Below are 16,973 nucleotides of genomic sequence, written 5' to 3'. Positions count from 1 at the left end.
CTGGCATCCACCCTGTCCAGGTCTAACTTTTCTTGCCATCAGTGCATGATGAGAGCAGAGCAGCTGGAAGCAGCTTGCTCACTTCACTGTCCATTATGCCTGACAAGCCTGTGATGAGCTTGCAATGAGGCTCCTTGGTGTGGCACCTCCCCTTCTCTCCTCCCCTGCCTGCAGCAATAAATTTGAGCAGGTCTCCATCCCCATCCCTGTGTGCTCCTCGGCAGGGATGGGGATGGAGAAGAGGTCCCGGAGCTCATCCAGGGAGCCCCACAGAAGGCGCAGAGAGTCCCCGGCTGCGCGGGGCAAACGGGAGAAGAGGGAGAGCAGCAGAGAGGCTGGCAAAGGGAAGGGAGATGTGAAGCAGGAGAAGGCCAAGGAGACCAAGAGCACTGCTGGGAGCGATGGTAGGGTGCACACCTCCACCGTGGTGGACGTGGATGATGTGGTGTCTGAGGAAGAAATGGAGGCAATGGCATTGCTGGATAGTGAGCAGCAAGAGGAAGGTATGGCTTAAAGAAGGGAAGGGGTTGGAAAACTCTGGGCTCTTTGGTGCTGCGTGGGTCTCAGTGTGACTCTGCTCTGGTGGGTGTCATCACACCCACCTTACACAGGCGTGGTTATCCTGAGGACAGGACATGGGAGACTCCAGCTAGCCTCCCAGCCAGCTTCTGCAGCCTTATTAGCACCATCCAGCAAAGCAGTGAACCTGGATACAAGCAGTGACATTCCCAGCATCCTTCATGCTTCAGCCTGCTACTCCCCAGTTCTGTTCATGCTCTGGTCTCTTCCTTTCCTTGCTTGGCCTCCTTTGGGTGCATGGCATTGTCTTACTGGCAGCTCATAGCCCAAAGGACCTGGCTGCAGGGAAGAACTGCCCTTGAGGTGCACACTTCCCCTCACCTGCTGGATAACCTTTAAGAGCAGCTCCTCTCCACATGTTTGTTAGGCACATTCCCAGCCTGCTACAATAGAAGGGAGCATTGTGATCCTTTTGGCAATGTAACTGGGCCTGTTTGGTCCCAGCATCACCACAGGCATGGCAGATGTTCATTACAAGAGGCAGCACCTCTTGTGCCCTTCCCTGCTAGCCCCTCTGCTGCCCCAGAGTGCCACAAAGGTTCAGACTTGCTCCTGACTCCCTGGGAACAAGATTTTCACAGCTTCATCTTTCTGCCTCCATTACAGGGATTACAGCTACTGGGCAGTGCTTAGGTGCTCTAGTGACTACACAGATTCTTGGGATCTGAGGCTCCCTCAGGACCTGGTGGTGCTATAAAATATTTCAAAGGCAGAGGAGCAGGGATGGAAGGGTTGGAAGGGATTAAAAATGGGAAGGGTGCTAACTTCACAGTTGGAAGTCCTGATCCACTCTCTGGTTCCATGTGTTTTCATGCCATACCTGTCAGTTTTCCCCTCAGACAGGAGCACAACAAAGGGCAGCCAGAGGAAGATGTCCCACACTCACTTTGAGGAGATGTAGAAAGTAGTAATAATCTGGGCTGACCATGCCAGTCACCCTGGGGTGACTTCTTAGAACACAGGAAGATTTTACTGGCACCAGAGGCGTCATCCCACTGCATTAGGGAGCTGGGATGCAACTAAAATCCTATTCCAAAACAACCTGAAATACTCTGATAGAGAAGGGCACCTCAGGCTGTGCATGTTTAAAGTCTCTCTTATTTACAATCTTTGTCTTTAGCTCATCTTTCCAGATAAACTTCAGGGATGCCTGCTCAGCAGAGCTGCCCATTCCAAGCCTTTCAACCCTGCTTTGTTGCCCCAATGCTTCAAGATAAAGTCTGCAACCATGGAGAAGCATGGCTCAACTTTTGTAACTAAAGCAGAGACAAAATCTGTCCATCCAGCCTTGCTACTCCTGGCAATGTGGAGCAGAGAGTGTTCCTTAACTCACCTCCAGAGAGAGCCAAGTGGTTCATTCACAATGAGTCCAGGCAGAGGACAGCAGTGAAGCTGATGTGTGCAGGCACTTGTCAGGCTCTCAGTATTTTGGGAGCAGTCCCATCCTAACACACTGTTGTTGGGTTTCTCCCTAGGTGTAAAGTCTCCTGGTCTGGGTGTCTGTGAGTGGCTTTTGACCATCTTCTCTTTCCTGTTCATCATACTGACCTTCCCCATTTCTGTCTGGTTCTGCATGAAGGTGAGAATTGCCATGGGGCCTCTCAGGATTTGGTGTCTGATCTGGATGTCACACACTGATTTAGCCTGTGTTGGACATGAGCATAAAGGAGTTTTTGGTATAAGGCCCCTATTTATACATCTTCAACTCATTAATTTTGATTTGTCCTTTATCACATGTTGCTACAGAACAGGGGTCCAACCATTGCCTATCAAATATTCCTGCTGAAATACCAGCAGGACGGAAAACTTGCCATTTTTTTAAAACAAATTGCAAGTGTATTTAATTTCAGACACATCTCTCAGCCTACCTAGCCCAGACATGGCTCTATTACAGCAGCAGGGTAAATAGGCTTTAAATTCAAAATTTTAAGAGATTGATTTCTCATTTAATAGCAGATTTTCCCTCTTCCTCTCATTTTTATTCAGGTTTATAGCATGGCTACAAGTAGGCACTTGTAGGCATTTTGATTCCCACTTCTCAGGAAATTTCACATTTGTCTTGTTATCAACAAGAATGTCAATATTACTGCTCAGCTCTTAGGATGAGCACTTTTGCCTTGGAGGGAAACAAACAATGTGGAACATTTTAACTTGGGTTATTTAAGTTTGGCCAGGCTATAAGGAAGCAAAATGCTGGATCCTCTTGGGAAACTCTGGGTGGGTCTAACATGGGCTGCTCTCACCAGATCTGTCCCAAGGGCTGCTGATATTCCAGGCTGACCAGCAGTTCTGGGCAAAGGATGAAGTGACTCAGTGACAGGTGATGCCTCAAGCACTGCAATCCTCCCTTTGCAGGGTTTTCCAGAATAAACTTCCTGCCGTGCTGGTGAGGCTGCTTTCCCCAGTCCCACTTCTTCCTCTCCAGCGTGGGTTTGTGTCCCTCTGCAGGTGGTGCGGGAGTATGAGAGAGCCATTGTTTTCCGGCTGGGGCACCTCCTTCCTGGCAGAGCCAAAGGACCCGGTGAGGTGTTTACTGAGCTCCCCCCAGCCCCTCTGCTCCTCTTCTGCATGCCTTAGCAGAGCTCACATGCTGGTGCCCTCCAAGCAGACGTGGCCAGGCAGGAAATTTGATGGATTTTGTTCCCTGCCTTTTAAGGGCCAGTAGTTTTTGATGGTGTTTCCATTGCAGAAAGAGCCTGAAAAGTATTGCTGTTCTTTTGTATTTCTGCATGCTGAACCCTCTCCTGTTCTGCAAAACAGAAGAGGTAATTTTTGTGGTTATGATGATGAACCTGCTGTCTTTCTCTTCCTCCCACAGGCCTTTTCTTTTTCCTTCCCTGTTTGGACACCTATCACAAGATAGACCTCCGCCTCAAAACTCTAGAGATCCCCTTCCATCAGGTATGGCTGACACACCCTCTCTATATTGATTTTGGAATGTTAAATCTTATGCTTCCAAGATGTTAAATCTTATTCATCCTTGCAAAGAAAAATTTCAAAAAGCATCTCAAAGTAACCTCTAGTTTGCCCAAGATCAGTCAGTAGCAGAGGTGGAAGCTACAAAGACAACCATTCAGCCATTCTTCATCATTCTCTCAGTTGTGTGCTTTTCTGTGCTACCTTAGAGCTGCCAGAACCAGCTCCATCTCCCCTAATGTCTTTACTTAGGTGGTGACCAAAGACATGGTTACTTTGGAGATAGATGCTGTCTGCTACTACAGGCTGGAAAACGCCTCTCTGCTCCTCACCACGCTGACCAGCATCTCCAGTGCCATCCAGCTGCTGGTGCAGACCACCAGCAAGCGCCTCCTGGCACACCAAGCCTTCTCTGAGCTTCTGCTGGAGAGGAAGAACATCAGCCAGGAGATAAAGGTGCTTCTGTGGGGAGGGAGAGGCAAAGCAAGGGGTGAATTGAGGCTCCAAAAGAAGCTCAGGTGGCCGGTCCCTCAGAGTCAGACAATGGTTTGAAGAAGGCTTCCACACTTGGAATCAGTGTGGGCTCCAGTTAAATCACCCCAAACCTCTGGGGTTCACACAAATGGGAAGTGAGGGCAGTAATTTTATTTCTGAGGGCCTTGCCCAGTAGCACACTGAACCTGATAAATCTGCCTTACAGTCCTGCAATTAAATCCCTGCCCTGTCTTGCTCCCTTTAAGAGGCCTAGGCCAGGGCTGCTGTTCTCCCCTTGCTCTAAAAATATTTGTCTTCATAGGTGGCTTTGGATGCGGTCACAGGCTGCTGGGGGATCAAAGTGGAGAGAATAGAAATGTAGGTAGGAAATGCTGGTGGAAGGGAATTGTCTCTCCCTTTGCAAGCACCTGTCCTGTGCTGCTTGCTGTTTCCTGCTCCTCTTCCTGCTCTGGCTCTGGCTCTCTCCCTGCAGGTGTTCTGCACAAGGTAGAGCCTCATCTCTTGCCTTCCTATTTTCCCTGCCCTCTTCAGCCTCTGCCTCATGTAAAATTTCCACATTTGTTCTTTCTCCTGCCCTGACAGCCAGAGCAGGATCCTTAGCTGGGATCTCATCAGCCTTTCACTGCTGCTGCAGGCAGAGTTTGCACCCAATTCTGGTAGCCCAAAAGGCACTGAACTCTCCATGTCACACTCTAGATCAAGGGCCTTGGGGGCTCAGCACTGGTAGGGATGGGCTCATCACACAAGTCTGTGCAGAAAGGGGGGACTCACTGATAACACAGAGAGGGACATGGAAGAGAGAGCCAAGCAGTGAATGAATAAATCTGTGAACAGAACATTCCTGTGCTGTCTTGAGAGCTGTTTCCTTGTGGAGTCTCTGCTGCCTCACAAAGAGTGAGCTTAAACTATGAGCCTCAGAGACACAAGGAGATCTCCTTGCTGGCTGCTGGTCACTAGAAAACCAGGCTGAAAGAGAAGGTTGGGAGTGGAGATAGAAGGCTAAAGTGAGACACACAAAGAGGGGCACCCAGGGGCAAAGAATATGAACGAGCTGCTCTGCAGAGACTGACTGAGCCCATCCCAAGGCTCAGACTGACCATGCAGTGCTGCCAGGAGAGCCAGGAGCCCAGCTAATGCCTGTCTTTACTGCCACAGCAACAACGTGCAGCTGCCTGCTGAGCTCCGGCAGTCCCTGGCTGTGGAAGCAGAGGCCCAGAGACAGGCCAAAGTGCGGGTATGCCACCATCTGAACGCTTCTCATCTCCTTCCAAAGCATTCCTCCTCCCTTTCCCACCTCTGCTTTGAGGTCCCTGTGTGTGCCACACAGGCACACAGCTCTGGGTTGAGATGTTTCCTTTAATTCCTGAGCAAGAGCTGAGTCTAGCAAGGGGAGCTCAGTTGTGACCTCTGATGGGCCTGGTGAAAACATGCCAGACATGAGCTTCCAGACTTCTGGTAAAGCAAGAGGTTAGGACATGCTGTGATCTTCAAGGAGCAGGAATGTTATAATCACACTGACCCCAAAAATTTCATCATCCAACCTTCCTCTGTACCAAGCAGTCTGTGCCCTCTCACTCCCAGGCTCACAGAACCTTTCTTCTTCCCCTGCTTGGCAGGTGATTGCTGCAGAGGGGGAGAAGGCTGCTTCCGAGTCCCTGCGCATGGCAGCTGAGATCCTGTCCAGTGCTCCAGCTGCTGCTCAGCTCCGTTATCTCCATGCACTGCACTCCCTCACCACAGAGAAACCCGCTGCTTTCATCTTGCCCTTGCCTCTGGATGCCATGAACCCGGTCTCTCCTGCTACCCACAGCTCTCCAGCTGTGAGCAGCCTCCTTACAGACGCCACAAAGCTCGCAGAAAATCCAAAAGACAAGAAGGACTCACCCATGCTCTGAGAGAAATGGTTCCCACCTTGCTCCTGCTCAGAAAGGAGCAAGAAGGCTGGCCCACCATCAGGTTCTGACCTGGAGGCAGGAGGGAAAGCAGCACAGGCCTGCAATATAAAGTGGATTGTACACAGGAAAAGCCTCTACTTGTTTTGGAAAAGAAAAAATGTGGTGTGCAAGGAGCAGGCCTGGCAAGTGTGTGAGCAGGGGGTTGAGGGAAGTGGGATGTCATCCCTTCCCCTCCACAGAGCCAGATGCACCTTGACATGTTACAGCCTGGCTCCCAGGGTGTGATCCATCTTGCCCCATCACCTTGAAAGGAAGGACCGACCTTCCCCTATGTCCTTACATGCCTCCCATCCACAAACCAAACATCCAGGCAGGTGGGAGTGGGAGCACGACAATCCGTGGGGGAACAGCACTCAGGCAGGATGCTGGGTGCTGCCATCCTGTAAGGAGGGAAAGAGCTGGTTCCTTGTGGTGCCCTGGATATGGGATTTCAGTAACCACCCACATACATCCCCACAACCAAGACGTTTAGCCCTAGTTCTGAAGGAGGATGAAAAGGAATCAGGGGGGAGAGGGCAGCCTTTAAATCTTGGTGCTTCCCTGCCGGGCACATCTGCTGTGCGGGGGAAAGGCTGTGCTGCTGCTCGCTTCCACAGGGTGGTGAGGCAGGACAACGTCTGAGCTCCTGGGCGCTTAAAAACATCAGGGTGAGGTGACCTGTTTAACAACGCGCCCTGGGCTGACAAGGGGAGTCCGGCACCGCTGGCTGAGAGCCTCGGGAGCGGTAACACCTTTGCCTGCCTGCAGCTGCCTTGGTAATTTTCACACACGGAGAACAGACAGAGTTCTCAAAAATCCTAGAAGCTACAAAACTCCTATGTATCTTTCCTGCCTACGGCTGTTTTAAATGGCCAGGAACCTACAGTCCTTTCCCTTGGCAAAAATCTGGAGCACTGTCAAAGGAAATATCCCTGCACTCAGATTTTCTGATACTAGGGCCCTTTATGTGGACATCAGCTCTGCTCCTGCCCTTTTACTTGACCTACAGCATCTCCCCTTGCTTCAAAGCAGATCTCCCTGCACAGCCATTGCCAGCACCACTGTTCTGCTGTTGGTGTCCTGTACAGGTCAAGAGAGAGGGCACTTTCTTGCCTTTCTCTTAATTGCCCCACATTGTTGGTCATGATGCCCGTGCCTAGCAGGGGATACTCAGCCAGTCTCTCACTCTTGAATTTTCATTTATTCACAGCTCTTTGCCTGCTGGCAACTCTAACTGCTCCCATGACTGCTCCACAGTCTACAAATATTTGCCAGCATTTTTACAGCGAGGACACCTGGCCAACCAGCCCTCTTACAAGTGGCTGGGAAATGGGAAAAATCCACCTCTGAACTCGGCACAGACCACACAAGCACCTGACCTGCAGGTGTAACCTCCCACTTACATAGTTTGCCACTGTAACCCTCCCAGGGGAGGGGGCAGCAGGATCACTGTGGCTCCTGCTGGTGTGGCTGTGGTACATCTCAGTGATGTATCTGCTTATGGAAAATTAGCTCTGGGAAGTTGAACAGCTCTGTCATCTTCCACTGGGGAGCATGAGCCGTGCAGTTACTCCTCTAAAGCTGGTTCTGGTGATTTCTCATGCTGCTGGAATAAGCCCTTCTTTCCCAGACTCAAGGACATAAGGGCAGAAGGGCATAACACTACAGAGTGAGCTGCAGCCTATCCTTTCTCTGGACACTTCTTTGGCTGCATTTCTAACTCTGTATAAAATGGTCCATCCCCACCAAGATTATTGGCACAGGAAAGACCAACAGCTTTACAGATAAAGTCTCAAAGGAACAACACTTAGCCCAAGAACTGATGTCAGGAGACACACAGCACTACGTCAGGGCACACCCATCACCCTGTTTGCACTTGTATCTACAGAATGCAAGATACCAAAGCCAGGCATGGGTTTTTCAAACATGTCACTTTTTTTACAGAAAGGCAAATTATAGCTAAGAGCATCCTCAGTTCCAAAAAGCATGCCTTGTTCCAGCAGGATCTTCTCTCTTTTACACGTACAGAGCCAGCAGAAATTGCCATTTTACCACCAGGAGATACTATGCTCAAAAGTCTTGCAGTAGGAAAACCTAGTTTAAAAATGTACTTAAGGATTAGTGATAGAAGAAGTTTCCAAGAGAGAATTTACTCTGAGGGAGTTGGCAGGTGCTGTCTGAGCCGATGTGATTCCTGACAGTTTCACTGCCTGCTCTTCCCAGCTGAGAACGGGTCAAATTGCAGTCATCCTAATTCTTGTACATCTTCCTCCTAATCAGTCAGACAGCTGGTAGCTGAATCATCTGAAGCTCAGAGGATGAAGAGGGTGCCCACTAACAGATACATAACCAGGCCATGCTGGCACTGAGGTAAAAAACCCCCTGGATGTGAGAGGGAAGAGATGCAAACAACTTGCTTGCATGATCCAACAGGGATGAGACAGAATGAAATAAAGCAGCAAGAAGAGATTGATGAGTGCCAACAGCAGGGTCACAGGCAAGAGAGGTGTGTTGACTAGAAATTTGAAATAGCAACTGTTTTACAAGGATGACAAAATACAGAACTGTAGGAGGAGGCAGAGGACAGGCAAGACACTTGTGGAAGTAGGAGAGGCAGGAAGAAGAACAGCATAAATGCCAAAATGGCAGAGACATATCAGGGTAGTAAGTAAGGAGTAACAGCAGCAGATCAGGGTGAAATGCTACTGGGAATGGCCACTAAGACACTACTCAGTCATTGCTGGTCTTCAGTGTTTGCTTTTTCTGAATCCCTTCTACCCAGAGGTAGAAGCTTTGGGGCTTGAGCAGGCCATGACGTCTGAGATATTTCTTGGAAATTTTTCAGGAAGAAAAAACAGCAAGCCAAAGCCATTTAAAATACTGCAGAGTTAAAATATGCCCAAGGTATCACATCCTTAACAAACAAGTTAGCCCCTCCTCCCATTTGAGGTCAAAGGGACAAGATACACTAAAGGACTAAGGGAAGAAATTTTAATTACCACTCTTTCTCCTTCTCCACATTTAAATCTTGTGGATCTAGTTAAGAAAAACACAAGGAAATGCTTTCATGCCTAATAAACTTGTGACCTAAGGAACTCACTGCTACACCATGTGGGCAAGAACAGTAGGTAAGCAGTGTTCAAATACCTCCTAGAGAAAGCAAGAGTGTCATGCTATAAACACAAAAGATCTGTGGCCTCTGGAACATAATTTCTTTCTAATCCAAAATCAGTGATCCTTAACTGATCTTCTTGACTGTCACAGGGAGAACTCACTCACAAGGAACATGATGCCAATTACAGTGATCTCAAAATCAAAATTAGTTTCTCTCCAAACCAGACCATGCTCAGCAGTTTTTTCTGCCCTGATCTAGAATCATGTTAAAAGCCTCTTTGCTTGACCACTGACAGAGTTGAGACAAAACCCCAGGATGTGTCCAGCTGAGGAGGGTTCTGCATTAGGGTTAGATGAGTGAGGTGTCCTCAAAGATTGCTTTAGTCTCCAAATCTGGAAAAAGGTTCAGAATATTGATTATCCTGACTTTGCCTTTCCTTGTTTGTTGCTTTTTGGATGCCTTCCTTGTCTTTCTCCAGCTTGCTCTCTAGCTCTTTATTCCCTGCAGAGCTTCCTCCTGCTTCTCTTCAAGACCTCCAAATCTTTCCTCTGCATTCTGAGCACGGATCTGTTTCTTTGAAACACTGAAGCAAAGTCAATGCAAAACCATGAAATCTAAGGAGCTGCTGTCAGGAGACCCAAGAGAAAGATCTGGAGAGCTGAAGAGTCCAGTGGGATTGGCTGACTCTATAAAACATGCTTATGGTTTCAGAGAAGAAAACATGCTTATGGTTTCTGACATTGTTAAAAGAGCTACAAAGGATTTTATGGCACATCTATGTAAACCTTGCAAATGTAATTAATTATAAAACTCAGTGTTTGCTAGCAGAGGGTGAGATGCTGATCTTCACTGTGAGAGGCTAAAAATAGAGCAGAGTCAGTTCTATTAGCAGGGTTAATGGGATGGGGTTTCCCTGGTTAATGCAATCTCAGACAAAATGAGCACCTGCCTGAAATGAAACCCTGCCCTGCTCAGGCCTCCAGCACAGGACCAGAGCTCAGAGCAGCTGCACTTGCAGACATTCCAGGGCTGCCAGGACTTCAAAGTCTTCCTGAGAAAAGGAAGTGGAGGGCTTGTTGGCAGTCACCTCCCTCTGGTTGGAAAGGGAAAAACCTTTTTTTAAGTGAACGTGAAACCAACAATGACACATTTCATCAGCTGCATGTGCCCAGTTTGATGCTCAGTTCACAGTCCCAACCCAGGCAAGAGTTCTGTGTCAGCAAAACATGGAAAACCAGAGGCCAGGTCAGGCACTGAATGCATCTTGGCATTAAAAACAAACTAAGATCCTTTTCTAATGCATATATGAAAATCTCACTGGCTCATAGTCTTGGAATCCTAGTGCAATCACTAGGTTATAGAGGTTGGAGATGACTGTAGCTCAACCAGGAGCAAAAGAAACTCCTAACACTCACCAAAATGTTTGGAGAACAGAAAGAAGCAGCTCCTTACAGGGTCCAAGAGGCATAAGTCAGCTTTCAACTATGATTTTTCAGTAAAAGTAACTGTTAAGAAGGTCCTGCTCTAAGCCTTGGAAGGTAATTGTGATTTCCAGGGATTCATTTCTGTAAAACAAATCAAGTTCCATAAAGAAATGCTCCTGCATCTTCCATTGGTATGCAGAGATGTTGCCCTTGGTCAGATAATTCATACCAGCACCTGGCTGCTGCTGAGAGAGAAAAAGAAATAAGAGAAAAGGAGAAAAGAAAAAAAGTAGGAGATACCACTGGCCTAGTGGCATTCAGGGCAGTTGTAGGGCCACATGTCACATCACACACTGTGAGTAATAAATAAAAATGTCCTGCTGTGAAGTAGCACGTTGCATCTACTACAGTCACCTGCATAACAGCAGCTTCCTCTTTTACTTTTAATCTTTCTTTCTCTGTTACAGATTTACTATTGCTGTTGGCATCTTCACCTTCAAGCTCTTCTTGAGTTGAAGAAATTATAGTCCTTAAAGTCCCTGAGGTTCAGCTTTAGTTGCAATTCCTGCACTATCAGAGTCAGGTTAGTGATGTGCTCCATTTGTCCACGCAAATAACCTAGGCAAAGCCAGCTGGTGTCTGAGTTTCTCTTGCACCTATCTAGACTTAAACTCCAGCCACCTAGGGAGTCCTGGGTACAGATATTTCTAAACACAAATGAATAGGCTAATTACTTAACATTACATCAGCAGCAGGAAAAAGAGAGGCAGCATGAGAGCTTCAGCACTGGCTGTACACTAGAGTCAAGAATAACATCACTCTGACTTGGGAATGACTTCAGAACCAATGGGAACAAATTGTCCTAGAAAATAAATCTAATTCCATTTCCTTGTCATCTGAATGTAACCTGCTTTTTCATGAAAGCAGACTATTGCCAGGCCAGCCCTCTATACAATGCAGCTCATTGTCACATGCAGTCTCAAACATCCTTCCACATAAGGAGTTAAATCAGAAGCTCAATCTGATCTCCTAGGTGAGGCAACCACCAGGATTGCAGCAAAAGTCCACCTCAGTGGGTGAAGCAAAAGCCATCATTCACCATGGAGAGCTGATCTAGCAGGGTGGCAAAACTGAGACACTCACAGGACAAGCAGCCTGCTGTCACATCACAGCACATCCACCAGCCACAGGATCAGTTTTCTGTGCAGCTCAGTCACCTCCACAAAGAATCAGAGCAAACCTAAAACCACTAATGAACAACTGGTCTTGCCAAGTAATCTGAAGTCAGTGTATTTCACGTAAATCCATGTCCTAAGTCATTCAATTTGCAAACTGATCCAATGACAGAAACATTTATTTTTACCATTTTTTCCTTCCATATTAATTACAAACACACCTTTTCCCACTACTACCCTTCTCCCAGTTCTTGTTTAGGATCATATGCTGCTTATCAGCCACGTGGTGTGTTCTCATGTCCACAATTCAGCAACAAACCAAAAATCACACACTACACTGCAACCCTAGGAGAATCACTCCCTAGGAATCTACAGCCCTAGGAGTAGGAAGTTAATCCACAGAGAGCCAGCAGGCCCAGCTGCTCTCTGAACAGGAAACAGCAGTTATTCCAGAGGAAATGCTTACTAAGGATGAAACAATAAATATGTGCTTGTGCACTGTACAGGAGACCTTGCAGCTACTTTTAGAGGAGCTCTCCTCTGCTCCTTTGGCTGGCAGACAAAAACCACAACTCAAACAGGAAAGAAAGTGTCAAGAGAAACAAGTGCTCTTCACAACTGTGCTCTGGCCAGAGGGAGGCAAAAGGAAAGACTGGATAGTAGAAAGAAAGCTCTTCTCCCTAGCAACTGGAGTCTTGTGCTTTCTTTTTCAGGAAGAACATCATTAATTCAAAAATGAAACCCATTGCTGAATCATCTGACAAAAAAAATCCCTAGGTACCACCAAAGGAAGCCACAAATCCAGAAGCAAAGTGACCTCCAGACCTGAAGGATCTCCTGTCTCAAAGATATCTTTTGCTTCCCAGCAAAACCCCCCAGTATATTTAAGCAGAGCATATGCTGGAAACCTGACACAGGCTTTTTTGTTAATGCTCGAGTTGTGGGCAAACCTGGCATTCACAAGGAATCTTGCACATACACATTATGGATGTGCTCTGCAAATTATTTATTTCTTTATGTTATTTACCAAAGACAATGGAGCACCATGGAGAAGAATATGCCCCCACATATCTGACTCTGTATGAATCACTCATTTTGGTGGGTTTTTTCTCAAATGTCAAGATTTCCAAAGCAGGTGGCAGTTCTGGGGGAGATGTGGGTGTTCCAGGAAGGATATTGAAATCTCCAACTGTTTCCACAGGTGTTGCCAAACCAAAGCAAATGAGAGGCAGTCACCAATCACTTTGCTGATCACATTTATCCCACTGCACCAGGGGCCTCACAAAAGGACATTTTTCAGGTGTAGTTTTCTGTACAAGGCCAGCCCAGATCCAATTAACACCTGTGTCTTATAGGAAGTGTGGTTTATCATCACTCTCAGCTTCCTGCAATGGGCTGGAGCCTGTACAGCTCCTCACTGCATCCACCTGGGCCAGTCAGGCAGGAATTTTGTGATAAAATGCTGGGAGCTTGGCTTTGTGCACGCCAGGACCTCACTTCAACTTTCACACCTTGAATACTTCTACCCAGTGCTGTTAAAAACCCTAGCTGTGCCTGCAGGGGAAGAAAATACAACCTTTAATTAGAATTCCTTCAGCCAACAAAAATAAAACTGGATTCTGTGAGGGATGCCAAGAGGGATGAACAGCCTATGTGGGAACTGGCTACGCTCAGGATTAAGAATGAGCTGTTTAATAAACTCTGGATACACAGCAAGCTGGAAGAAAATAGGCTTGATGTAAAGGCCTGACTTCTTGTCTTGGCAGATTTGGCTCCCTCATTGCACAAAGGCTTAATGTAATTCTTTTTAAAAGAGCCTTGCAGTCACAATCACATTCTTCAATGATGCAGGTGATGCAGATGTGCAAAATGCCTGGATGAGGCAGTAAATTACTTATTCATTCAATTATCTAGCCATGCTGATGGATATTCCTGTTTCTTGGGGAATATGCTTAAGATGTAACAATAGCCAATGTTTAACCTTAGGTAAAGTCCTGGGGAGGTCTTGGTCTCCGTGACATCTTGTAGCAAAGTTGGCACATTAAGCACATGGTAGTAAGGACAATTTTATATTTCAATGATTTTGATGCATGGTTTGGTTTCCCCTCTGCACAGCTGTGAAGTAGGGCTGGTTAAATTCTCTGGTTTGGGAGAAATGTAATGAAACAGAGTTGGGATGTCCGGACTGGTAACAAATTGAGTCATTTACCCTCTGTAGGATGGAACTTTTTAGAATGCACAATGGGAGCTCCACAACCAGGAGAATCTCTTTAAGAAGAGATCAAGGAAGACTGAACACAAGCTCAGATCTCAAGCCAAACCTTATAAATTTCCCATAAGTACTTTCTTACATGTCCTTTCTAAAACAATCTCATCTGTCATTGTTCTCTCTCCCTCTCCCATCCTTATCATCAAAACATTTGTATTTCTGTCACATGCTGCTTGAGACCAGGTAATTGGATCATAGAAGATAATAAATACTTCAGGTAACGCAGTGCTCTTGTCTTACAGGACAAAATTACCATGTTCTCAGTATTGTCTATTACCTATTCCTTATAATCTCTCTCATTTTCAGTGTGTCTTACCAAAGAGCCACGGAAAGAGAAAGGATACCTTGTGTTTCCTGCTGAAAGGCCATTCATTACGTTACAATGCAAAAATGCACCCAGGCCATTCAAAACTCCTTGCCTTGTATGGATCAAGAGAATACCTTGCCTGTGGCCCAGCTCCCAAAGTCTTTGTGACAATGAGCTAAGATTTCTTTTTCTGGGCTCCACAAGCTGAAGCAATTTTGGATCAGATACCCATGCTGTGCCTGTGCTCAGACCATGGCTAACTATGACAATCTGCTGGTGTCTGGTCAATTCTGGCCCCATTCCTTCATCTTGCTCTCCCTTTCTTAGGACAACAACTTATTTCTTTCCTTTAGCTGTCTCATCTCCTTTTGTTGGCTGAAATATGGCATGTAGCATGAGCTAATGCAGGGAAAAGGACAGGATAACCCTAAGTGAAAGAATAAGAAGACAATATGAGAAGCAGCTCAGCAAACCTGAGTAACACATGTGCAATATAGTTTTAGCCTGAATAAAGGAAATAAGATTATTAAAATAAACCAGCAGAGATGAAACAGTTTGGATATCAGGAACAAGTCAAGGTCTTGCACAGGCAAAGGTTGAGAAGGTTAGTTGCATATTACTCAACAATTGTTTGTTATCTTACACAGTAGATGATAAATTTGATAAAGATAAGTAGATGATAAAGGTGATAAAGAAAGAAAACATTTATTGACATACTTTATTATCAGGATAATTCAGTATCTAAATGAAGATAACTTTGCATTACTGATAAGGTTAAAAAAATATTACCCTCAGAGAGTGCTGTTTGGTTAATGATCTTCAAAGTGATGTTTTACTCTACATTTTAAATATCCATTCTTTCCTTTTATTTTCTTTTCCATAAATCATCCACATATTCACAAACCACACACTCTTCCGCTGAACATATGACTTTCCTGTCTCATATCTGCACTGATGTTCTTTGCACTGGATGATATTTAAAATTACAGGAATTCTTTTCACCTGTGACTGCAAATCAAGTTTCTTGGAGTTTATCGCTGGAATGCTCTTGATTCTCAGCACATATCTGGGGGTCATACTTTAGCTTTGGAAAAGGCCAGTACACATGATATGAACTGGTCCTTTATTACCTATGTACTTCCCTGACATCTCAAAGTAAAGACTGAGCTGCAAAATTGGTCATGCCTTACCATTCCCCCCACTTCTCCTACTGGATTCCCAGTAATTTACATGCCCTTTGGTTTGTTTCTTCCAGGGCAGGCTGCCATGGAGACAATGCCTCCCTACTGCTCTGGATCTGCTTTTAGCATCTGAAAGAAGAGCTCAAGCCTGCTGTGCCCCCAAAAGCTGGAGCAGCCTTTGGCTGTGACAGAAAGATGATGGAAATCAGGTAAGAGAAGTATGAGGAATCCATGAGCATAAAGATGCCACAGTGAGTACGTAGCACAATAAATTGAAAATCTGCTGGTGACAGTTCTGAGCATTTCTACAGATTAATGTAATTTATCAGTCACCAGAGATTTTGATCAGATAGTGCTCAAATGAGACTGAGTTTAATGCACTGCCTGAACTATGGCATTGGTCAATCATAATTTCTTATGTGGAGACTCTTGAGCTTCTGCACAAAAGGTTTGAGCTGAAGTGGTTTTGTTCACACTGGTGATGAACTTAGATGCTCTGTGGGCTTCAACTAACACAGGTCAAACACTGCCTGTGTTAGTTCAACCCCCAAAATCTTGCATTTATTCACTCCTTGATTTCATCCAGTGCCTTTTCATCATCAGAGAGTAGCTAAAGCAGAGGGAAAGAAGGGATGAGAGCTGAGGAAAAACTCTCTTAGTAGTCAAGGACTCTTCCAAGGACGTGGCAGCCACAGCTTCTCTGGGCAACCTGTGCCAGTGCCTCACCACCCTCACAGGGAAGAACTTTCTAATATCTAACCCGAACCTACTGTTTTTCAGTTTGAAGCCATTCCCTCTTATCCTTTCACTTCATATCCTTGGAAAAACATGAAAGATGTGCACACACTCCTGGATCCCTCCCAGAGAGGACACAGGTTTGACAGCTGGGAGAGGGAAGCTCATATAGTGTTTTTCACTCTGCTTTTACCTTTCCCACTACATGATTCAGAACCTGACAGAAACAATCTACATCTGAAAGCAGATGGAAACAGCCAACCCTGGACTGTGCCAGGGAAGTTGATGAGTTTTAGGATCAGGGTAACTCTGGGACACGTGTATGAGGTTGTTCCTTCTCCCAGCTAGTGATATCCAGAGAAAGAGCTGAATGACAGCACTATGGGATTAAGCGTGACTCTGCAGCAAACCACGCACCAGTCTGCACTCAGCCTGAGCCTTACAGCCAAGGCTCCCTCCCTTGGGTCAAGAAAGATGGATGAGATCATGTTTTTTAGGCAGATTAAGCTTGCACTGCCTGTGCTTGGCCCAAGAGCGTTTTTCAGTCTGCTGCCAATGCCCTATTGCCTACAAACCAAACCATTCCTCCTCTCCTAGCACCGTTAAACATTGCTTATGTACAAAGAAGTGTAAAGCTGTTTCCTGCTAAGTCAATTAAAGCCAGGAGAGCTTCTTTTCTTAATCATGGATCAGAGCATCCCTGCCAGCCTGGCATCCTTTGGAAGGATGGTTCTAAGAAATTGTCATTTAGCAACTCTTTTGTTTATTAATCCCAAAATGTCTTTCCCTCAGATCTCTTGGCCCACAGTCCAACAGGTCTGTCCATCCAGCCATCAGGCAGCA

General features: G+C 46.2%; 1 protein-coding gene across 1 annotated transcript; it reads left to right on the top strand.

The window, feature by feature from the left end:
• The first annotated feature begins 226 nt into the window (after nucleotides 1–226).
• On the top strand, nucleotides 227–5,885 carry NPHS2 (NPHS2 stomatin family member, podocin). The gene is made up of 8 exons (XM_005490218.2): nucleotides 227–503; nucleotides 2,055–2,158; nucleotides 3,028–3,100; nucleotides 3,398–3,480; nucleotides 3,748–3,951; nucleotides 4,292–4,347; nucleotides 5,146–5,224; nucleotides 5,607–5,885. The coding sequence occupies exons 1-8, from the start codon at nucleotides 227–229 to the stop codon at nucleotides 5,883–5,885; spliced, it is 1,155 nt and encodes a 384-aa protein (XP_005490275.2).
• Nucleotides 5,886–16,973: the final 11,088 nt, after the last annotated feature.

Source organism: Zonotrichia albicollis, chromosome 8 (genome assembly GCF_047830755.1).
Source record: "Zonotrichia albicollis isolate bZonAlb1 chromosome 8, bZonAlb1.hap1, whole genome shotgun sequence".
Taxonomy (NCBI): domain Eukaryota; kingdom Metazoa; phylum Chordata; class Aves; order Passeriformes; family Passerellidae; genus Zonotrichia; species Zonotrichia albicollis.
Note: the sequence above shows the minus strand (reverse complement) of the source record. Positions and strands in the feature narration are given on the sequence as shown.